This window comes from Pinus tabuliformis, chromosome 6 (genome assembly GCF_031772625.1).
Source record: "Pinus tabuliformis cultivar Carrire ecotype Pingquan chromosome 6, CPIR1, whole genome shotgun sequence".
NCBI classification, from domain to species: Eukaryota; Viridiplantae; Streptophyta; class Pinopsida; order Pinales; family Pinaceae; genus Pinus; species Pinus tabuliformis.
The window spans coordinates 1,487,542,585-1,487,567,810 of record NC_142292.1 but is presented as its reverse complement, the minus strand read 5'-3'; the positions used below and the strand labels follow the sequence as shown (position 1 = coordinate 1,487,567,810).

The following is a 25,226-nucleotide window of genomic DNA, read 5'->3' as shown; positions in this document are numbered from 1 at the left end:
AAAGGGGATTGTGGAGGACATCACTATTGGAAAGCCACTGCAAACAAGATCTTGAGAGCTGGCTATTTTTGGCCAACTATGTTTAGAGATATCTATAAAAAGATAGCCACATGCCATGAATGTCAAGTGTTTGAAGGAAAGAGAAAGCTTATGCCAATGCCCTTGGTTCCTATTTATGTTGAAGCACCTTTCCAGCAGTGGGGATTAGACTTTATAGGGGAAATACATCCTCCTTCATCAGGACAGCATCGCTGGATTCTCACAGCCACCGATTACTTTACAAAATGGATAGAGGCAATACCCACAAGGCAAGCAAATGATTCAGTGATTATTTCTTTCTTAGAAAACAATATATTATCAAGATTTGGTTGCCCAATCAAGATCATTACAGACAATGCTCAAGCTTTCAAGTCCAAAAGAATGATTAATTTTTGTCATCAGTATCACATTTCCCTTGGACATTCCACTACCTATTATCCACAGGGAAATGGTTTGGCTGAGTCATCAAACAAGAGCCTTGTGAGAAACATTAAGAAGCTGCTGTAAGAAAATAAAAAAGCTTGGCATTTGAAACTGAAATATGCTTTGTGGGCTGATCGGATTTGCACAAAGAGGCCCATTGGAACATCACCATATGAGCTAGTATATGGGGCAGAGGCTATATTTCCCACATCCCTCGGGGTACCAGTAATGAAGCTGATTCAAGGATTAGAAGAAGAACCAAATGCTATACAACGAAGGATCAATCAGCTAATAGCTTTGCAGGAGAAAAGAAATGAGGTGTTTGACAATCATCAACAAAACCAGAACAGGATCAAGAGAGCATTCGACAAAAAGATCAAAGAAGTTACATTTCAGATTCATGATAAAGTCTTGAAATGGGAAGCTAGAATTGAAGAGAAAGGTAAACATGGTAAATTCGAAAATTTGTGGAAAGGGCCATATCAAATTTCTGCTTTCCATGGGAATAACACCTACATTCTACAAGAGATTGATGGAACACCATATGCTGGAGGACCTGTTAATGGCAGGTTCCTAAAGCATTACAATTGATTGAATTTCTGCCAAGTATCTCACAAACATTGTATATAACCGTTTTATTAGTCTTTCTTTGTTGCAAATAAATGACAAGCTGAACAGGAAGCTCAAGCCCGAGGTGAAGGCTCACAAAGCTAGAAAGGGATGCTTGTCAATTCTGTTTACGTTTTCATAAATTGGACAAAGCACTGGACCTGCGAGTTCTTAGTGTACTACAGGAGCACACTATCCCAAGTGGAGCCACTGTTATCACTTAGAACTCAAAATCTGATGTATATAAGTTTCTATCTTAGCCCGATGACAAAGATCCTTGTTAGTTTAATTTCATTTTAATTTTATTCCCCTAGGATTTTGAGTTTTAAAGAGTTTCTTAACTCAAGTCATTCTCAACTCCCATTGGTTCTCCTCCACCCATCAGTGTTCTATAGCCATATCTTGTCTTATCCGAGTCACCATGTCTTTTAGTAATTTCCCAGCATAATTCCCATTCGGCAGTTTCGCAGCGCAATCATGATTAAGCAGTTTTGCAGCGCATCATGATTAAGCAGTTTCGCAGCGCATCATTAAAATTTAAAACTAACAGCGCTGCGAAATCATGTATTCGTACTTCCGCAGCGAATCTTTCCCGAAATATCAAGTCCGTTAGGTGAGTCAGCAGCCATGTCTTCTCATGTCAGTTCAAATATCTCTCCTATCACGTTTTAACGCTCATTGCCACCATCACCACCACTAGACCTGTTGATACGCATGTATTATCATTCCCAAGAAACTGCACCGTGCATAAGCCTTAATGATGGCCGTAAGTCTTGCATGAATGAAAAATCTACAAGATTATGTCTTGAAAGGTTTTAAGTGGAAAGATTCAAAATTCAAGCGAGGCTGATAATCAAGCGAGGCTGAATTCAAAAAGAAGCTGAATCACAATTCCAACTGGAGCTGATAGTCTTTGTGTGCGAAGATTCGGAAGAACCCATGGAGAAAAAAGAGCACAGATCCGGTAAACCTCTAAGGACTGAACCCGAGGGCCTGGATATAACGCTGAGAGATGAAGGGGTGAAGAAAGCGTTTAAAAATGCCGGGTGCTGGAACGTTTGCAAAAAGTTACAAGGAGGGCATGCGCAGGTAACTAAAGAATTTGCACTAAACTTCACTGGTTTAAATTCAAAGGTAGCCATGCTAGAAATGCAGGTTTCTCCAGAAGCAATATCTGTTGTGACAGAGATCCCAAGAGGACAAGAGGAGTGGTTTAAAAATTTCAAGTTTGACATGAATCCTTGTAAGGAGTTTTTAAAGGATGCATATGTAAATGAAGATTTGAGTAGGGGAGTGCCCACATACATAAATATTTGACTTGTGAAGGAAGGTATAATAAGGTTTATTCTTACCATTTCAAGCTGCTTTTGCATTTCACTGGGAAAATCTCCATAGACCTACCTTTTTATTTGTTCCGTAGCTTGAGCAAGATGTGTGATAAGGTACAGCTGAGAAAAGAGGATTCTGAAACCTCTTTGTTTCATCATGGTTTGATCAAGCTGCTGGTTTTAGATAGCCTCCAAAAGATAGGCAGAGACTAGAATTCTTTTATTTTTATGGCTGGATTCCAAAGCAAGACTGGCCTCACTCCATAACCGGCCAGAGATTTCACAATAGCTGAGCTCCAAAAAGAGGCAAGAGCCAAAAGGGTTCCAAAGTCACAGCTAAGAAAACCAGTGAAGCCTCTCATCATACAAGATCAACCTCAGCAAATAACTAAGGAAAGGGCTCAGGGTAAAAAGATTGTACCCGAAACAAGCACATCTGAAGCAGTTTCAAGGGTAAGAACAAGAAGTCAAATAAATAAGGAAAAAGGTAAAGTTGTAGCAGTTGAAGAGAGCCCAGTGTCCAAGGCAAATCTGAATGATTTATTACAGGCCATTGAATTCGAGCAGTCTCTACCAGTCCAAATTGAATTGATGCAGTCAGAGCAAGAAGGTACCAAGAAATCCAAGGCTTCAAAAAGGTTGAAATTTGATAAGCCAGCTGAAGAATTCATTTTTAAACCTAGAAGACCTATGACAAGGAGGTTCCAACAAGTACAGGAAGCACTGCCGAGAACAGAGGAAACAGGGGAAGGAACACAAAAAGACATGGGCAAAACAGTCATTGCATCTCAAGAAGATAATATAGCAGCCATACAGAGACAATTAGAGTCAGCCAAGTATGAGATTGCTAAATTGAAGAAGGCCGCTAGAAAGCATGCAACTATACATGCAAAATATTATAAAACCTTATGGGAAGGAAATGAAGCTGTAAAAGCTCAGTTGAATTCAGTGGTTGATGGCCATGCACAATTTCACACCTGGACAGTACCAGCAATCAAGGAAGCTAAGTATATCAGAAGGATTAATATGCAACTGAGAGCTGGGAATAGAGCTATGAGGAAACAAATTGAAGATTTGAAGACACAGCTGAACCGGCTGCCTGCTAAATGAGTTTTTCACTTCAAGTAAGGTTTTGTTTCAAATTTTTGACAAATTTGCTTAATCTTATTTCTCTGAGGAAATATAAATCCCTGTTCAACATGTGGAAAGTCGAAGGGAGTTTTTTGGCAATCAAATACTCAGTTGATAAAGATCTCGAGTCAAAGGCAAACTGTTTCAAAAAATTCAGCAGTTTCGTAGCGCGCTACGAAACTGCTGAAGATGTTGTTTTTAACGCAAATCAAGTATTTTGAATTAGAAGCGGGAATTTTGAAAGGGAAACGGCTAAAGGGTGTACAGGACATCAGCTGGAGCAAACAACAGCCAATCAGGTCAAGACAGATGGATGTTTAAAAGGATTGAATATTCAAATCCAATTTTGAATTTTTGTCACAAAGCTCCTTTATCACTGTTCAAAATATATCAAACGATTTGCCTGCAAGGAATTTTTGCCTGTACACATGTTCATGAAAAGAGCTTACAACGCATCAAGGACGTGGCAGTCTTCCACATCTTGGGTAATTAAAAGCTAAAGAACATGCTTATGTGCATTCGAAGATTTTGGAAAAAACTGAAGCCGAGAAGCAAGGGTAACCTCCAAATATCTCTGAGCAGTTAAAAAGTTTCAACATTCCAGGTCAACATGGGGCATTAAATACCCATCTCAGCCATTTCAGCCAAACTGAAAAAGGACCAGGTGTCAAAGAATGAGGAGAAGCCATCATGCATACAATATGGAGTTAGAGTCATAGTAGATTTAGAACTCTAAAAAAGCTCCAGTCAGCGCTTTATTGTATTTATTAGTTAATTAAATAGTTGATAGGTGTCATTAGAGGTAGTTATCGAATTCCCCTCATGCTGGAGGAGGAATCTCGATTAGTTAGAATAAGAATTCTATATATAGCTGAAACAGCAATGTAATGAGGGTTGGAAAACTTTATAACAGAGCATTGTATTTGGCTTATGTAAAGACAGAATTTCAGTAATATAATTTGGCTTTACTTCTCAGGATTCATGAAGGATTTCTATGTTCAGAATGTGTGATCTTGTCCTTTCCTAAGTTTTTTTACAGTTTTATAAATGTATAATCACTCAGAATTCACTGATTGTGCTCTGATTTCCTGTATGCATTTATAAACTGTGCTTTCATATGAGTTATGTTCTGGATTTTCAAATGCTGAATGCCCTGACTTCTATGTAAAGTCAAGATCCTTGTTTATTGAGGTGTTGTTGACTCCATAGGCCCAATGGAAACTTGTTTAATGTTTTTCCAGTAGCTATATTAGTCACAGTTATTTCACAAAGAGTTAGCCATCTTATCTTAATCCAAATCATTAACCCATCTAGAGAGAGCCCTCTCAGGTTGAGGAGGCTAAGCCTCAACCTAAAGTAGGTTTGAAACAGTTACTTGAAGTCTTCCTGGTCTGTAGCCTTCCAGGGCTTGATTTTGAGATAACAACAAGCATATGCTATCTCCTTCAAGCTTGTGATAAAAATAATTGGGGTACTCACTAGAAATAGTGGGGAAAAAATAAAAATGAAACATCCTTTGTATAGGAAGCATGTTTCTCTTGAACATGACACTCTTTTGCTTTCATGTTGGGTTTTGGATATCCTCACTCAGTCACTTGTCCTCCTAGGTTTGGGTGATCCATTTTTTCCTCTCATTTGACTATTCAATTTTGTCATCATGACCTTTAGTCCTATGTTTGAGTCAAATGCTACCACACTCTAGAGTCGTGTCACCAATGTTTAAGAGAAGTCATATATATGGTTATTTACCTATAAATTGTTTAACCCATTGTTACAGTCTTGGATCTTATTCATTTCATTCCACTTTATTCCTTGTTTTGTGTCAATGATAGGGGACTCATCATTTCCCTCCTTCGATGGGTCGCTTCCTGTCAAATTTAGCTCATTATCTAGGAAGATGACTTAGAAACTCCCTTTCAATACCTTAGAGCTTACATGCCTTAATGACAAGTTCTTCACATTCAATGACAGGTCTTCATCATTGGACTTCGATTAGATGATTCCAGGATTGTTCAACTTCAACTTCATTATCACATTCACATATTGTACTGTCGTACCTTGATAACCATTGTCATTATTGGTGGTTTATCTCATACCTGTTAATGATCAACATCATTGGCCAGTAATCAGGTAGTTTTCTAGCATGTCTGACTTCAACACATTTATTCGCATGTTAGAATTCATACATTGATCAGGTCGAGATGGAGCACAAGATCTTGAGTCTTGTATGATGACTCAAGTTGCATGGAGCTATATATTATTCATGATTACACACATGTTTCCGCTATATAGATGGTTGTGACCATACCGTTGGACTTTACATTTATGATGATCCTTTTATATCGGATGACTGTGTCCATACCTTGGATATTATATTCTCATATGATCCTTCTCATTTAGATGGTTGTGCCCATACCATGGATCTTTTCATATAGTCCTTATCATCCGGATGGTTGCATTCATACCATGGATTCATGATATAAAATATGCATATGTATATGCATCCTTGATTTGCAAGTCTCTTGAAAGTGTTTTTCCTCGTCCTTGCAAAATCTCATAAAGCATCTCAACCATCCCTCCTTGTTCTACCTTCATGGTTTAGGGGTCATTTGTTACATAATATTTTTTCAAACCTCCTGCACTTCCCTATGACATACCTCGAAGTGCCCAAAACATGACCATTATGCAGTGTACTCATTCATATATGCAACTTAGATCCTTCCTAAGACATTGATTGGAAAATTCCTTGAGCTTTCCCTGAAAGAAATAAGTCTAAAACCCTAATTTGAGAATCGTCATGCTTATGAGACTAAAAACAACGATGATCGTCTATTACACTCCACTTGACCCATGATGGCATCACTCTGTTCACTTGTATACCTACGATGATCCCAAAAAGGAAACTTTCCTAAAGAGGATGAGAAGCTTCGTGATCTAGAAGATTCTAGAGCAGCGAGCCGGAGGTTGTTAGGCATAGATGAGGTCAAATTCTCCCAACTTGGCCTCTTTGTATTATCCCTATGAGCTACCTCCTTGAGATAAGGGCTTGCTCCTATCTTTGGATAGATCCTAACTCCCTTTATGAGTATATATTCATCCTCTCCCATTCCCAAATGGTTGGTCTATGTCTATTTGCACCCTTATGCTAAGATTGTGCCTATATGGTACTCATTTGGCTTGGAGAAGGAGTGCTTGGAGAGCTTAGATTGGACTTGGATATTCATTCAAGGAGAGCCTATCAACATCAATGCTTGGTTGTATGATTCCCCTTATTTTCTATTAATATACAACTGTTGTTTCATTTTCCCTAAATGTCTATCCTCATGTATCATTCAGCTTAACATTCCTTGATTGGTTAAGTAGGTTGCTTTGGAATATGCTATTTGTATTTTCATGCCTGGTTGTGTCTTGATCTCTTATGCAGATGCATAAACATTGAGACTAGTAGGAACGAGCCCATGATGCAAGTGATTCAAGGTCTTCAACAAAGGAGATCGAAATAGTATCAGAATGAGGTAGGCCATCTTCCTCATTTCTCTTTTCAATTGTAACTCAGGAAAGTGTCTGGTAGATTATCACTTCGGTTGCTAGACCCACTCATTGGGCTACAGGGATCATCTCTGTCTATAGAGAGCATTTATCTAGACAACACCTATGATTTCATTAGACTTGTTGCAAGTGTATTTTGTTGAGTAAGGAGCACTTACTTGATTTCCTTAAGTTGGTTCCTTGTCTCGTTCATCGTGGCATCCTTACTCATGTCAGACTTTAATCAAAACTTGCCTTTTATTACATTTATGTAGTGGTTTCATTTAGTCCTATGATGGAATCATAGTTGTGTCTTGGTTATGAAGGTATTAGACCAAGGTTTTAGTTCTGTGGATGCATCCCTAAAACATTTCATCTTCGACTAATTATATTACACTAAAACTTCACTGAAATGAATATAGTATTGCATCAAATTGAGGTCACTTAATTCCACTGAAATTCATCTCTGAAATATATAGCAAATTTATATCTTTGTTTGAGCTTTACCTAAATTTCCATACTATTCCATCACCGAAAATGCTACTAACCCATTCTAGAAAATATATGAACTTGCTAAATCAGCAACGTTCTATTCCTTAGATCACCAAAATCTTCTCTCGGTGGTGGTATTGAAACAATGGTTGCACCTTAATAAGAATTTACCAAAATGATTCTAGATTTAATGTGGAGTGAGGTGTACCCTCCTTCTAAACTTGGCTTGAGATTCAATACAAAACCTTCCTCAAATATTGTATAAGTGGTCTTCAAAATTCCTTTGACTTTGACCATGGCTCAGATACCATGTTGGAAAATTGAAGTAGTTGGTAGTTAAATGATTTCCCTTATTAATGACATTATCTTGTGAAGTTTTCATTATTATGATTAGTTCTTTCAATTTATCGTTTCTTATCATAAATACTAATGCCAAGAAAAGAATAAAAGAGTACACAAGATGTAGGCACGCTACCAGGGAAAACGCCCACTCTTTTGGGAAAACCTAGTCAAATTTCTTCCTTCAGTAGATTCAAGATGAGACAACCAAAACCATTACAATCTAGACCCAAGACATCCTCCATCAAGTCATCCTTGTAACTGTGAGAGAACCAATTCCTTATCACTATGATAGCAACGAAATCATCTCATTGTGAGACCCTATCACTTTGGCGGCACCAAAACCTTCTTTGCGACATCTAAACCTTATCATTGTAGTAACACCAAAAACATATAGTAATAGCATCGAATTGTGGTTACCGAGATCATCCCTGTGCCTAATCTGTGCTCTATTATGACACTGAAACATCCTCCTCATAATTTGAAGTGCTCACTATGATGTCACTGAAACTGTCAAAAGAACAAGCTTTCTCACTATGCTCACATCAAATTCTTCTCATTGTATTTGCACCAAAATCTACACTACCATATTGTGATATCCGAACTACAATTTCAGAGATAATCCAAACCTTTTTTTGAGATATATATGATCTTATTTTCTTCTTTGTGGATTGAGGTATATGCTAGTATATATAGTAGTTTTTCCATAATAAAAGTGCCGACATTACTTCATGAACATATGTGTCTACATTTATGATGAGGTCGACTTGAGTTCAGTTAGATGTAGCTGACTTGATGATGATCTTATTGAAGTTAATAGAAGGAGACTTGATGGAGGAGTCTTTGAACAATAAACAAATTGAATTTGACCCATATAAATAATCCTAAATCCTATAATGGAGGATTGACCTATAACAATTGACCCAAGCATGAAACACACGCTTTAATAAGTCAACTAAATCAATAATAAAATTATTTTTTCTTTATTTTGACAAGTACATTACAAGATGACTCAAATAAAATTAATGAAGACTGAACCTAGTTACATTTTCCAATAGAATATACTCCTCCAAAAACGCTTATTAATGCAAAAATAATATGAAGAAACAAGTGAAAACCATTCCCTCTTTATAAGTGAAATGACCTAGAATCAATGCACGATTAGTCACTAAAATCTTCTTTCTGAAAATGTTTGAGATGTAACAATTCACATCTCAACTGGAAGGATCAATTTTGCAACAGAAGGGTAGAGGTAGTGAGTTGTGACAAAACCTAAAATAGATATTTGTGGTGGATATTTTCAGCCTAAAACCTTCAGATTGGTGCATGACATTGTTATCATCACTTGCCTAAAAAACATAAGCATGTAATCAGATAAAGGATCACCAAAACTAACATAAATTCAAAATTCTCTAAGATAGTTGATATATACAAGGGATCAATGTTGACAAATGGAAACAAGAAATTCCAATTTAATTTGTCCTTGAATTAAAATGAGATTTAAAATCGAATTATATTCTCATAGCAATTTGTAAATAGTTAATTAAGTTTAATTGACTTAATTAGCTTAGGAATTTTGAGTTGGAAGTCTTTCTGTAGTCACGTATACATTCTCCTTAAATTTTAGCTATACATTCTCCTTAAATTTTAGCGGTCCAAGATGAGTTTATTTGAGTTGTAATTAGATAACTCAGTTTCACTGAGTTATAGTCAGATAAACTAGTTCTAACTGTTTGTGGAACTAGTAGAGGATTAGTAGTGAGTTGGTACACTGGTGCGTCCTCAGGTGCTACTCCAGTAAACTAAAGATTCCCTAATGAGAAACTCATGGATTTCAATTCAGAGAAAGACCCAGTTGAGACTAGAGTGGAGGGACAGTGTACTATCAGTTGTATGAGTTTTCGAGTTGGATAGATCATGCATGCAATCAGTTATGGACCTAAGTTTGGATTTCACAGCTTTGGAAGCGTGATTTCCCAATTAATATGGGTTTATCCTCTCGGGAATTGCACAAGGAAATAGGGGCTTAACTAACAGTAGAAATTGGATAACTGTTGTTCAATGCAGGCTTGTGAGGCAGAGAGTTGATCATACTTGTGAGGAATTGTTCTTATGAGAGCAAGATTTGTATTATCACTCAAATTTAATATTAATGCAATAGATAGTCATGGTTTTGAGCAGTGGCTTTCCCCAGAGAAATAATTATGTTATGTGTCATTGATGTTCTTCCTCTTGTTGCTTATTGTTTTCATCAATCATTGGTTTTCGTTGTTTGAGAGTAGAGTAGATTCTTGCCTTGTGTTTTAGTAAATTACATGAGCTGTGAATCTACAGGAAAATATACATGGTATTAGAGCATGATTTGTCTAGAAATATACATGGTATCGGAGCTGAATACAATATACTAGAGGATATTTCTAAGTTTTGAGTTTTGGGTTACAGGTGAAATTCGAATTTGCAATATATACTTGAAGATTGACAGATGGCGTTCTATGTTTTGTGTCTCGAGTATGCCTTGGAAGGAAGCTCGGATTATGTAGACTAGAAGGACGAAATGGAGGTTGTGCTAGAGGATCATGGCTTTAAGGAATTCATTGATCAAGGTATTCCTAAGACAACAACATTGGATGCATAGAATCTGGTTGAATAGAAGAAGTGTGTTGCGAAGGTGCGACAAATAATCCTTGAGGGAGTTTGATACCACAATGTCTCAAGTCTCCATGGGAAGGAAACTCCATATCGTATGTGGAAAGCATTGAAAAACCTATTCTAGAACATAAACGACGATAGGAAGTTGGCACTGAAAGACAAACTTTGAAAAATAAAGATGGAGAAAGGCAAGGCCATTCCAAAATACTTAAACAAGTTCACTCACTGTCATGATGAGCTTGGAACTATTGGAATAACCATTTCTGAGGATGATATGGTGAGCTTAGATCTCCTAGGTCTTCCCAAGAACTGGAATAGCTATAATGACTCTTTCAATGGGAGGGAGAAGCTGCGATATTGGGAATGACTAGGGTCAGATTTGAGGTAGGAGGAGATCAGAAGGAACACTAGAGATGGTTCCTCCTAAAACACTCATGATGAGGAAAATTGTTCCTTCACGAGTAAGGTAAGGAAAGGGAAAGGTAAGGCATCCCATTCCAAATCGAATTCTTGCCATGGAGGTAAGAAGAAATACTTGATGAAATTTAAGTGATTTAATTGCCATGATCTGGGCCATTTTGCTACAAAATATCCACTCAATAAGTCCAAGAAGAAGTCCTAAGGAGGAGTGGAGCATGAGGCTTTTGCCTCTCAATTCGAATTGGACTTTACTCTCATTGCATGGATGGCGTCATCAATGATGGGTAGTGTATGGTATCTTGACAGTGGAGCTTCGTTCCACATGAATGGTGACAAGGAATTGTTCAGTGACCTGGAGGAGAAATATCTCTAGATGCATATCAAGATGGGTGAAGATGGGAGTTATAGTTCTACTAGATTTGGCACAGCTACTTTTCACAGGGAAGAGGGAACTCCTCTCACCTTGAGGGAGTTTATGTATGTCCTCGGGTTGAAGAAGAACTTAGTATCAGTCGCCATGCTTGAGGATAGAGGCTGTGATGTGATTTTCGCGAAAGGAAAGAAGTTCCTTTGACACATAGTTGGGTCAAGTAAAGAAGATAGGGATCTGAGTTAATAATCTCTATAAGATGGAGGTAGAGGATTTTTCTTCTTTGAGAATAAAAGCAAAGAAGGTGTAGAGTTGAGACGTTGGCAAGTTGTGGCATAGGATATTCGGTCACTTGCATCATGGGGCTTTGAAATCATGTAACAGATCTCTACTAGCCTTCCCCAAGGTATGCTAGAGAATGTTGATACATGCAAGGGGTGTACTTTGGGAAAATACACCAAGGCTTCCTTTCATGACATAGACAGTTGAGTAGAGGCGATTTTAGAGTGAGCTCATTCAGATGTGTGTGGACCATTCTCGATAGCATCCATGGATAAACACAGGTATTATGTTATATTTGTTAACGAATTTTCTCGTAAATGATGGATATTTTTCATGCAGAAGAAGGATCAAACTTTCACAAAGTTTTATGAATTGAAAGCATTGGCTGAGAAAGAGTCTGGCAAGAAGGTTAAATCTTTTAGGAGTGATAATGGTGGTGAGTATGTCTCAAATGAGTTTAAGAAATTCTATGCAATAGAAGAGATTAAATGGGAGTTGACGGCACCCCATAACCCACAACAAAATGGGGTGACCAAGAAGAAGAACATAAGCATTGTAGGGGTAGCACGGGCAATGTTGCATGATCAGGGCATACCATTACACTTGTGGGTTTAGGCATGCAACACAATGGTTTATTTGCAGAACCATAGTTCGCATCGGATACTTGGTACAAAGACACGATAGGAGGCTTATTATGGTAAGAGGCCAGATGTTGGTCACTTCAGGATTTTTGGGTCATAAATGTATTTCCATGTGACCAAAGATGCATGGAAGAAGCTTGAGATGACAGCAGAGTTGGGGATATTGGTGGGGTACACTGATACACCTCACAACTATCATGTGTACTTGTCAACCAACAGGATGACAGTGGTTTGCAGGGATGTCAGATTTGATGAGGAGAAGGACATGCGAGTTTCCCTTGAGAGGTAGCTTGAGCTACATGCGTTTGAGGAGATCTTATCATCTAAGGTTGATGAGAGTCAGATCAATGTGGAAAAACCACATGTAGAGGAACTAGGAGTGGAGGAAACCACTAAGGCAGAGTCTTCCATAGATGGGAGAAAGCACACCATAGAGGCTGACAGGTTATTGCATGATGCACGGGAGAATGTGGGAGCACCCACATCTCAGCACAGCAAAGGAGGTCACCAGATAGGTTCATTGGATACATGGCTCTAATGAGTGGATGTTTTGAGACAGAGTCATCTTCCTTTGAGGAGGTAGTGTAGTAACTGGTTTGGTTTGATGCCATGGTGGAGGAGTATGACTCCATAGTTTGTAAAAGTGTTTGGGATGTGGTCTCGCAACTAGAGGACAAGTCAGTGGTATGCTCCTGATGGCTTTACAAGGTAAAGCAAGGTACATATGGTAGTGTTGAGAAGCATAAGGTGAGGTTTGTGGCCCATGGATTTTCATAGGTAGATGGGATAGACTATGATGAGTTATTTACTCCTGTTGCAAGGTACTTATCGATCTGATCTATATTGGCACTATCAGTGTAGATGGGTTGGAAGATACATCAAATGGATGTAAAGACAATCTACCCTAATGGCATGATTGGGAAGAGGTGTACATAGAGCAGCTTGAAGGTTTTGAGACCTTCGACCGTGAGTCGCATGTGTGCCGACTCAAGAGGGAATTGTATGGGCTGAAGCAAGAACCCCATTCTTTGTGCAATAGGATCGATATCTACTTCATCGAGTTGGGATTCACCAAGGGTGAAGCAGATGTGAACCTGTACCACATAGTGGTGGAAGGTAAATTGTTGATCATTGTGTTATATGCCGACAATTTGATTTTGACAATTGATGATCAGTTCATCAAGTCTTGCAAGGAGGACCTTGTAAGAGAGTTTGAGATGAAGGAAATGGGGCTCATGCATTACTTTTTTGGGCATGGAAGTATGGCAGGGTGATGGGGAACTATTTGTGTCTCAAGGAAAGTATGCCAACGAGATATTTAGGAGGTTCTGCATGGAGAGAAGAAAACCCATGGAGACTTCTCTAGTATTTAACTCGAGGAAGGCGGATGCTACTTCAGGGGAAGTAATGGAAGTTATTGTTTATAGGCAGCTTGTGGTTCACTCATGTATTTTGTGAACACACAATTGGATATGTGATATGCAGTTAACCAACATAGTCAAGTGATGGTTAGGCCTACCAAGTTGTATTGGAAGGCGGAAAATCATGTGTTGAGATACCTCAGGGGCACTACTCATTATGGATTGTGGTATAGATAGATAGACGGAGTGAAGCTTCAAGGCATCGTCGATGCAGATTTGACGGGGAATCCATCCAACAAGAAGAGCACATTAGGAGGGATATTGAGTATTGGGTCAATGGTAGTTTCTTGGTACATCAGAAAATAGAGATTGGCTGCACTTAGGTTGGTAGAGGTAGAGTACATGGATGCAAGTCAGGCAGCATGTGAGGCCATCTGGATGAGGAAGATTTTGGTTGGCATTTTTGGTCAGCAAAAGGATCCAACTGTGGTTTAATGCAATAATAAAAGTTGTATCAAACTCTCTAAAATCCATTTTTTCATGATCGGTCCAAGCATATTGATATCCGATATCATCATCTTTGAAATTGTGCATATTTGTGGATTATGTTGTTGGAGTATGTTCCCATGGGGGAACAAGATGCTGACATTTTGACAAAGGCATTATTAAGATGTAAATTTGAGTTTCACAGAGACATGATCAGGGTAGTTGATAATCCCTTTATTGTTCATAGGGAGTGCTGAGAAATGGCAACAAGAAATTTCAGTTTAATTTATCCTTGAATTAAATAGAGAATTAAAATCGAATTCTATTCTCATAGAAACTTGTAAATAGTTAATTAAGTTTAATTAACATAACTAGATTAGGAATTTCAAGTTGGAAGTCTTTATGTAGTCATGTATATGTTATCCCTAAATTTTAGGGGTCCAAGATGAGTTTATTTGGGTTGTAATTAGATAACTCAGTTTGATTGAGTTATGGTTAGTTAAACTAGTTCTAACTGTATGTGGAAGTAGTAGAGGATTATTAGTGAGTTGTTGCATTGGTGCATCCTCAGGTGCTACTCCAACTAACTGAAGATTCCCTCATGAGAAACTCATGCATGTCAATTTAGAGAAAGACCCAGTTGAGACTAGAGTGCAGGGACATTGTACTATTAGTTGTATGATTTTCCAATTTGTATAGATCATCCATGCAATCAGTTATAGACCTAACTTTGGATTGCACAATTTTGGAAGCACGATTTCCCAATTAAATATGGGTTATTCCTCTTGGGAATTGCACAGGTAAATAGGGCTCAACAGCCAGAATAAATTGGCTAAGTGTTGTTCAGTGCGTGCTTGTGAGGCAGAGAGTTGATCATACTTGTGCGGAATTGTTCTTGTGAGAACAAGCTCTGTATTATCACTCAGATTTATGATTAATGCAATAGATAGTCGGGGTTTTGAGCACTAGTTTTCCCCATAGAAACAATTGTGTTATGTGGCATTGATGTTTTTCATCTTGCTAATTATTATTTTCATCGATCATTGATTTCTGCAATTTGAGAGTAGAGTAGATTCTAGTCTTGTGTTTTAGGAAATAACATGAGCTGTGAATCTACATGAAAATATACATGGTATCAAACATGATTTGTAGAAAAATTTACAATCAAAATGTAAAATTGTTAATCATCATGCACCACAAAATAAGAGTTACTTATATTTGGGCGACTATTAATCCATCATCACATTCCAGATACAGTACAAAAGAATATCCATGCAGCGTCAGTTGAAAGATGGTGATTAATTGAAATAATAGTATTCAGTGATGGACTAACATGTTTTCTTCATCTTTAGCTGCACCACGATAATAGAAATATAAATCCGAACAAAAACATTCACAACCAAAAATGCCTCAAAACACAAAATTACAAGATAGAATATCAATCCCAACAATCATACATACATAAGCGAGTCAATTGCAGGCTTAAACAATAGACCAATAAATGTGAGCAGTTAAATAGTAACAGTAGAAGCCCAAAGCCAATCTGTGTGGCAAGACCTCTAAGCTTTCAATGTTGGCCTTGTTTATGAGATGCCTTATCATTGCTTTCGCTCCGACATCAGATACCAAAGGAGACCTACATAATGTAGCTTTGGCATTTTAGATTACATTTCTGCCATCAACCAAGAGTGTTTATTTGCTTTCAATTTCCTCTTCTGCCACATTACCGATGATGAGAGGGATCAAACCTATTAAAATTGAATTAAGAAAATAATATGTAACATTTTCTAACATCTCCTCATGCTACAGATGCAGTAGAGATGTAGATATGCTTCTCAGAAGAAATATATTTGGGGCATATTCACCCCAAATTTAATCTCGCTCATCCAATTTTTTCTATAAAAAAAGGTCAACGAACCTCCTTCCACCTTGAAATAGGAATCCTTTGGCTAATAATAATATATTTCTTTTATTTCTTTTAATTTGGTTGTTATAAACAATGTCAATGGATAGAAAAGTCCACCACCTTGTTACTTCCTGTCACATTTAGGAAATAAATGGCATGGCTATCTCACCCCCTGCACTCACACATGTAAATCATCTTTAAATCCCTTTGAATTAAGATGACATCTCTCATTCATATTGTGATATCTTGACCCTTTTGTCATGGCTCCATGTTTTTCTGCAACTTCAGTGGCGTTTACGAACGATGGGTGGGATATTTCCACTGCGTCGCTAGCTTTGTGGACATTCTAGTGCATGGAGGTACTAGTCCCCCAGAGGTTGGCCTTCATGGTACACTCTATGACAACAAATCCATCTTGTTGTTGGGAGTTAATTGTAGTCATAGTGAGCCCTTGGATTTTGGAAGTGAATGAAGCTGGGGTCTAATCAAGAATGGGCAGTATCTTGAGAAGAAGCATGTCTTTCCTACAGTAGCTCAATCCCTAGTGGGAAGACATTTATGCAATAAATCTTTGTATTTCCAATCTTTGAAGAAATTTTCGCCTGTTTATATTTGCATGGTGGAATTTGGTTTTCAGTTTGCAAATCATCTCGGTGGTGAGGAAACTAATTGGCATGCCCAAGGTTTTATGGTTGATTGACCCTTCTTAGAGCTATCCTTTGTAAGCCCCCCCTTTTCCATTGTTATCTAATAGCATCCCTAGGCTAGCCTTGAAGCAAACAATGAACTTTCTTATGACTTTGTCCTAGTTTCTTTCCATTTTCCTCACTAGTCTTCCCCTCTACAAGGGGTTTCTTTCGCTAGGCTTACCTTTCCTTTGAGTTTTATGCCCCTTCAGCATATGCACCCTCGCCAATGGTTTTGTGATAGAGGCCCTTAGGGAAGACCTTGGGCGCAAACACGAGTTTAAATATCTATGGCTATCTTCCATTCCTTCACTATGCTTGAAATCTAAGAGGAAATTCACAAGTTAGAAGCCTTAACCACTAATGGTTACCAAGCCCACTCCGACTTTGAAATCCAAATTGAATTAGCTAGTTGTTTCCTTAACCCTGGCCATACCAGGGTAAGGCAAAGTTAATACATCAATTCCATCAAATTCTATTGGCAAATGAAGAAGCTCCTGGATAGGATACTTAAAGAAAAGTGTGAGGAAGAAAATGAAATCATAGCATGCCTTAACGAAATGTGACGAGTCTAATGGCACCTCTACTCTTGCTCAGCCAACTTCACTACTCACATGGCGAACATAGAAGGTCATCTACAATGCGACCTCAAGACTCCATCTCCAACAGGCACAACCACCTAGGATTCAACCCAAGTAACATACTATGATGATTGATATTTTTCCTGACATTTTGGCTTATGTTTTTTACTTTTAGTAAATTAGTTTCTTCTAGAAGATGTTTAGCTAGCTATAACTGGAAATTGTTATTTTGTATTTCTGTCCTAGTGTATGTCAGAAAATTAGATGGAAGCTAGTAATATTTCTGGATGGTTTTGGATGATAAACTATAGATTTCATTATCTGTAGATCTACTTTCCCTTGTGGCAAATCACAACCATGTTCTTGCCTGACAATGAAGCTTGATTTTGTATGGGAGTTGTTTTGAGACAATAGAAAATTTAGCGAACATATATATAATTGAACTTGATAATTATATGATAAATATTGGATTAGACATATGAAATAGTGTATTTTATTCAAATTTTCCATATACTTTCATTTTCATCTTCACTTAGTAGGTTAAACGTATTATAATAATATGTTTTATCCTAGGAGTATTAGGTGATAATGGGATTTTTTCCCCTCAAGAAATTGTGTTTATTCTTTTTCCTTGGGGCTTGGGGCATGCTTCCAACAACTAAGCTTAGTTTTACACTCTCTTGCAAGGAGCAAAATTGAGTTCCTTATTGAATCCTTTCTCACATATTATCTTGAGTGAGCCATTGTTAATAATGAATTACATTTCCCTAGGTAACCAACTTGGCTTCAATTTCCCAAAAAATCATTGTGGAGCTTGCATAGTTTTCCATAGTTATGTTTTACCATGTACGCAAAGCCCTAAACTTGAGAGATGATGAATTGTAATATTAGGAAATTTTTCATTTAAGTCAAATTAGGAAATCTCACATAGGTAATGCCATGAGCTCATTATGGTCAACACTTGTCATGCATGGGTTGCAACATATTGCTACATGATGTAATCCGGTACAATAATGTTTAGACTCTCAAAGGGTAGCTTCCACATCATAGGTTCTATCATGTGTTTTCCACATCATCGGTTCTATATGTGTTCTTGTGTAGTAGGGAATGAAGTACACAGTATAAGCACATTCACTCCAAATTTGTCAGGATGACTTCATTTATGGATAAGTAGATGGTGCCCCTCTCAAGGTTGATAGTATGAATTTTTGTGGTGCATTTCAATATCACCTTCTTAACTGCTTTTGTTGTTCAATATTTTATTTTCTTGACAACATTATTCTCAGAAATCCCTCTCATATGCCAATTTGAGCTAAATGATTTGAGGATGCATTGCACTATCTACAAGTTAGAAAAGACAATTGACAACACAAGTGGCCTCTTTTGTTCACATATTAATCCAACATTAGTGAATGAAATAAGCTAGATACATAGATAAACTCTATCTTCCTATCCCTCCCTAGTGTCACTGTCTTGTTTCCTATGTGTATTCGACCTCCTACTGATATGTTTCTTGGCGCTATCCTCTCTAGAATTTGAATGATGAAGCATAAGAGGAAAGGGATAGGCATGTAACTCAACTCACTCTCTATGATATTGATTCCACTTATTAGCAAGCATGTATGTATTTTATGATACACACAATTTTGGAGGTTCATTTCGGAATCTATAATTATCATCGCTAAATCAGACGAGAGAATTGCATTTTCTTATTTTTGTTTCATTAAGCGAGCTCTTCTTGATCCACGTTGATTTTGGATCATGTTATGTTCAATATACGTTCATGTAGCAAGCTCCGGATGCATGTTTTTATGAATAAAATTTGTCCACTTCCGATTGAAAAACTAAATAGCTTTTATTCATGCGCACAGATTTGAATGAGATCACGATCTCTCGTAAATCCGAATATTCAATGGAAATGGAGCGACATTAGATACGTGAATTGCAATAAAAGTAGAAATACGCATATAATTAAAAACTATAACTGTACACGATTCTTTAGTGTAATTTTTAAATAATATCAACTATAAATATAGATGCCGATCGAGCAACTTGTCTACTTTTGAAGAAATATAGGCGGTGTAAAATAGAAAGTGCGCGGAAACTGTGTTGGTAATAGGAATTGTTGATGTATACCTTCTGTTGTTGTTGTTGTAAGATGCCAACCAGTGGGCAAGGAATCGAGTTACGGCATGAAAGGGAAAGGATTTTGATAGGTTGATTCCAGTCACATAAAAGTAAAAGCGTTCCCGATTATGAACTCTTTTCAATCTTTTACTGAAAGGCACTCCACTTCAGAAGATTCCAAAACAAAAATTCAAATTGAAATTAAATACACATAATGATGATATTAACTATGTATATGTTCACCGCCTTATCGTTTTATGAGGAGGAAGATTCCAATATAAAAGACCTATTTGTTTAAGCCTTCAAATTTTTCCTAGGAGTACGATGATTGAACAGAAAAGTTTGAGTTGAGATACTATTTGTTATTAAGTGTTTTTCCTAAAAGAACTGATATAATAGCCTTCAATGGGAAAAAACTAAATGATAAATAATTTTAGCAATAATTTATTTACATCTTTCGCTTAGTAATACATATTAAATTATTAATAATATATGAAGTAATACATATTAAATTATTATAAAATTAATTTATAAGGGAAAAATGTTTTATAAGGTTTTGGATTCATAGTTTATAATGATTTAAAATATTATTAATTAATTTAATTAATCAATATAGTTTAGTATTTAATTAATTTATATATATGTATTCCTTATTATTATTAATCTAATTTAATTATAAAATTGTTGGTAAAACTGGAACTATAATTTTACACAACTAAAATTGCAATTTTGTATATAAATATATTAATATTTTAAATAGATTAAAAAAATCCTTAACCTGAAATTTACAATTTCAACCACTCATATGTATAAAATAATACTTCTTGTTTTGTTTTGAACCGGCCATTGCCCATGAGTCGGATGCCATTTTAAAGTGGGGAAGAGGCCCGAACTCTAACCCTTTTGATACGAGGTCGTCTCTCTGAGGCTTCTCCTGCTAAATTTGTAGGTAAAGCCTTTCTTTTCCTGGAAACAGTAGTAAGTGGTGCATGCATTGATTGCAATTGTATAATGTGCCTCCTTATCTTATTAACGTCCTCCAACTGCACAGGTTTGATGATGAAGTCCATGGCTCCTTCGTCCAAACATCTGCATAAACGCTAAAACCATGAATATACGCTTAACAACTACAATACACAGGTTATATAAATAATCAAGGTATAAATTAATTTGTCAAACCACAATGCACAATTAATAAATCAGATGCATTTATGCTGATCTATATATTTATTCGGCTAGCGTGAAGCAGGGTCGCAAACTTTGTTACCAACAATGAAGTGATAGATTCTCTCTTTAATTTTTTAAATCTCTAAAAGTGTTAATACACAATCTGCCAATTCATTGTTTTATTTAGATCAACTTTTCTGAACTTTAAAGATTAGGCAACAGATTCATTATATCTTTGTGAAATTTCAAAATAAAAAAAAATAAAAAAAAAAAAATCTATCATTTTGGTATTTCAAACCCAATATGTAAAATATTAAAATTAGTAACTATTAATTTTTTTCCATAGAAGCTATCCCTGACTTTAAAATGTCATATTAAATAAAAAGTGTTTTTATTTGTTTTTTAATAATATTAAAATGCTAAAGTGAATAAGAATTTATTAAAAAATTATACTATTTTTATATTTAATTTAATATGTAGTAAAGAAATAAAAAGAAGAGAAGAATTTGTTTTCTTAAAATGTAACATAATAATCCAAACCCAAGAAAGAAGAAAAATATATGAACAAATGATTTCACCTATCTTATATCCCTTTTCCTCATAGATAACAAGGCATTTAGCTTAGTTGGCCACTTATAATACACTGATGTTGTGCCAAAATTCTTATTTGAGAGAGGGAATCTATATCGATAACAATCCTTCTGACATGAAGCTATATTTACAACATTGCTATGGCTGGGCTGATCATTGTCATCTACATAGAAGTGTATAATGCATTGAGTTAATTTATGTAGATTTTGGTATTTAAAAGTAAAGTTAATAATTTTAGGTCTTTGTTAATTTAAATCATGGATTTAGATGAGGTGATCAATATCATTTAGGCTAGAAATGTATAATACATTGGGTTATTTTATGTATATTTTCGATTTTGGTATTTAAAAGTAAAATTATAGCTTTATGTTTTTGCTAATCAATTAGATTCCAAATAAAAATAAAAAAAATATAGATTTTAATTTTACTCTATATTTTTATAAATGCACTGAATCTACAACTAATATAAAAATGTCCCACATTATAAAACTTTAATATCTTAGTCAAAATTTAAGATTTCAAAGCTGGATTTCACTATGTAGATATGAACCTGAAGTGTATGCATTGAATGTACAGTACTTGACATAAAAATGCCCAGCATTATAAAACTTTAAGATGTATGGCTCAAGATTTACGATGTCAAAAGATGGATATTACTGTGTGGAACCACACAGGACGCGAAGGCTTCTATGCACGAGTGTAGTCTTTATATGCCAGAAAGTGCAGAATGGGTATAATTTTTACGAGGCTCTAAGGTTAAATTAACCACTCTCTAAGGCGATTATTCCATGAGTTATTATTTTTGAGTTATTTCTCTGTATCAGAAATCTATACCTTTGAATGATCTGTGGTACATTTTCAGACGATATTATCACCACCGGTATTTCCTTCAACCCCTTCGTTTCCTGCCAAAAGTTGACACCAGAGCTAAGTTATTGCATAAACATTAGCGAGAACATTGTTATGGGTCGTGAAAGATTTTACCGATGCCATATTATTTTTAAACCTATTTTGAGCATTCAAATGTGGAAGTATTTCACGCCATACCTTGAGTTTCTTAAGAAGATCGTAGCCTGTCATTTCGGGCATACAGTAATCGGTGATGATCATGCTGAACTTGAACGCCTGGATGATGGATGATGAAGAAGATATTTCTATGTCAGAGTTATGTCGTTCATTCTGCACCATAGCCATATTATGCAGAGAAATGCATTTTATAAGTGTGATGTATGCAGAGAAATGCATTTTATAAGTCCGATGTGTATATAGATTGATGAAGGTAAAAAAAAAAAATTTAAATATCTTAAAATAGTATTTTAAATTTATTTTGATCTTGAAAATCATTCAGTTTTGGATGTGCCAACTATAAAAGATGGTTGAATTTTTTTTTGTAATTACGAGATTTAGAAATGAAAAACTTCACACAACGAAACTATAAATAGATTTAGAATAGAAAAACTTCACAATAGTTGTTTTAGATTAAAAATGATTTCAAATAAGTTCAAAATTTACAAAAATATCTTCCTTAATCTTTATAAATTAAGGTAACTCATTATGTTTTCTAAAAAAAAATATAGTCGGTGATTAATAAGTTCATCTACGTGGTTGAAATTGATTTTAAACCAATTAAATTTCGTTTTCACATTATACATGAATAAAGCTCTCCCACATTAAACATCAATATGTAAATCTCTGCCACCTGCTTTCTCTGGTTCCGGTCATTTCTAGTGCCTGCTTTTTCTTCTGTAACGTTTCTATAAATACTGCCATAGTTAAGGCTTACATTTTTGCAAGATGATGTCATCGTCGGCTCTTGGCTTAATCCCAGCATCTCTAGCGCTCTCGTGGGGCTGTCTACCGTAGTAACTGTGACATTCAATATGCAGTAAACAGAATATAAGAATAATAGTAATCAGTGTACGGTAGAGAAAGATAAGTAGGGTTTAATACCGATACTAATCACAGTAGCATTATCCACTCACTGGTTTTAACTTTTAACAGACATGCATGTAAATAACAAGAAAATAGGGTTGAAACCTTTCACAGTATCTGTCTCCAGCAGCCGCTCGATTATCTTCCTGTCGATAACACAATCATCAACGGCCAACACGTGAGTTTCGAAACCAGCGAACGCCCCTGCTTCCTCAAACACACCTTCACAAGCATTGCCTCCCATTCTCGCCACACCAGACGAAACTGATATCACCGCGTCGACTGGTCAAACGTAAAAATCCCCTCCACACCGTTTTGCTCACAGGACTTTTTCCTTTCTGCTGCTACTTCCATGTCAATCCAGCTACAATTTATATAGCACAGGATCTGTTATCTGCCTGCCCTTTAGGAAGAAATTAAGCCGCTTTACCAGAAAGCACAATATCTTGGGCCTACGGACTGTAATCGAACAGTCGACCTACCAATGGCAATGTTGAACCGTACGAAGATGACATAGACTGCTCTTAGCGCAAAGCTCGGCAATCTATTGGAGTTCGGAAAGCTAAAATCTGTGCAAGATACCATCATATAAAGCGCAAGGGCAAGGGGAAGGGGAAGGGCAGGATTCTTTTCTGAAAGGCCAAAAGAACCCAATCCACCACAATAGTGACCAAACATATCCGCAAGAGGCCACTCCATTCAAGATATCACTGGCTCATCATTACAGAAATTCTCTTTTCCCCCGAAACTACAAAACTAAAAGATTTCCCACAGATATTTTCAGCAAAGAAGGCCCGGTCCCAAAGGAATCATACCAAATATTTCCAAGATCTCTGTGAGGTCGCTATCGGAGCCTCGCACGAAAGGGAAATCTAGTCATAGGTTATTCTTAAATTAGCAGCAAATCTGCGAAGTCAAAAAGTATTGATACTACTAGGAATATGATGTTTCGAAGCGGTACTAAGCAACAGTAAGGGGAGACCAGTGGATTCATAAAACCACTTCAAGTTTACATATCTGTTGAGAACTTGGAAAAAAATAGGGGCAAAAAATAGGGGATATAATAGATCATTCAGAACACCTCATTAACCATATATATTTTTGGTGAAACAAAGTCAACGTTGATATCATCTCATTCCCATTCCCATTAAATAATTGGTGAAACAAGCCACCGTACACAGAGTTGGGATATTCTCATTTGATCTGGTGAAACATGGGTCAGCTCACGCAAGAGTATCTATATATATATTTATTGAAAGTGTTTTAATGTGCATTCATAAACCATTAATCTCGCCAACTTATATGAGTATATAATCGTATTTTTTAATTGAAATTATAAAATTATGGAGTAAATCATTATGCGCCACAAAACTAATGAAAAAGAAAACTTTTGTCCAAAAGCATGGAAATTGGAAAAAAATGCTTTTTTTCTTGGGTAGGGGAGAGGTTGTGAGGAGATGGGGTGGTGTTCTTGAATACCTACATACGGAGCTTCTTCCGCCTTGCGAACACCCAAACAAAGGGGATTCGTATCCCTGTGAGTTACGCTTATGCAACCTATAATGCATGGACACATTTGTGCAAAGATTATAACAGGTAAATAACATTTTCTCACTTGATGTTTTCTTTGCACACATCGAGTTACAAAAATACACTATCCATGATTCACAATTAAAGACAATAATTTCCATTTTTCTCTATGCCAAGAGAATTTCTAAGAGTTCATATATTTTGTAAATAAATATGCAACATTATTCGAATTATCTACTTTCACCAGTGGATAGTTCTTTTCTTCAATCATGTAACAACCTAGGGTTGATTTTCCATGTAAATAAATTAAACCAAGGTCATGGAACATGTATTCCAATTTAAATGGTGGGTAAACAGTATATTGGGAATCACTTTGGTTTATTAATGATTATGGAAATTGGAAAAGACATTGGCAAAGGCAAAGAGATAATAAATGGCATTGAATTAAGGAAATAAAGGAAAATGGGGGAAAAGGAAGGTAAAGGGACACAAATATGCATGCAAGGGAAAATGGAGAGAAAATGAAAGAAAAACGGAAAGGGGAGGAAGAGACATGGGACATCAATGAAAAAAGGCATGAGAGAAATAGTTGACAACTTTTGATCATT

At 36.4% G+C, this 25,226-nt stretch overlaps 1 protein-coding gene across 1 annotated transcript; it reads right to left on the bottom strand.

The window, feature by feature from the left end:
• Positions 1 to 20,267: 20,267 nt before the first annotated feature.
• Positions 20,268 to 23,787, bottom strand: LOC149264264 (two-component response regulator ARR7-like). Its single transcript, XM_089397773.1, has 6 exons — positions 23,571 to 23,787; positions 23,194 to 23,370; positions 22,940 to 23,022; positions 22,204 to 22,281; positions 21,991 to 22,061; positions 20,268 to 20,487 (listed from the first exon to the last, which is right to left on the bottom strand). The coding sequence occupies exons 1-6, from the start codon at positions 23,785 to 23,787 to the stop codon at positions 20,268 to 20,270; spliced, it is 846 nt and encodes a 281-aa protein (XP_089253899.1).
• Between the last annotated feature and the right edge of the window lie 1,439 nt (positions 23,788 to 25,226).

Bases quoted from the DNA above. Each gene is read 5' to 3' on its own strand.
- LOC149264264 (XM_089397773.1), bottom strand. From the start codon at position 23,787: ATGGAGTGGCCTCTTGCGGATATGTTTGGTCACTATTGTGGTGGATTG. The intron at 23,371-23,570 runs GTAGGTCGACTG...ACGTTTGACCAG, and splicing joins ACGGTTCAACATTGCCATTG to TCGACGCGGTGATATCAGTT. The intron at 22,282-22,939 runs GTAAGCCTTAAC...TCCATCATCCAG, and splicing joins TGACATCATCTTGCAAAAAT to GCGTTCAAGTTCAGCATGAT.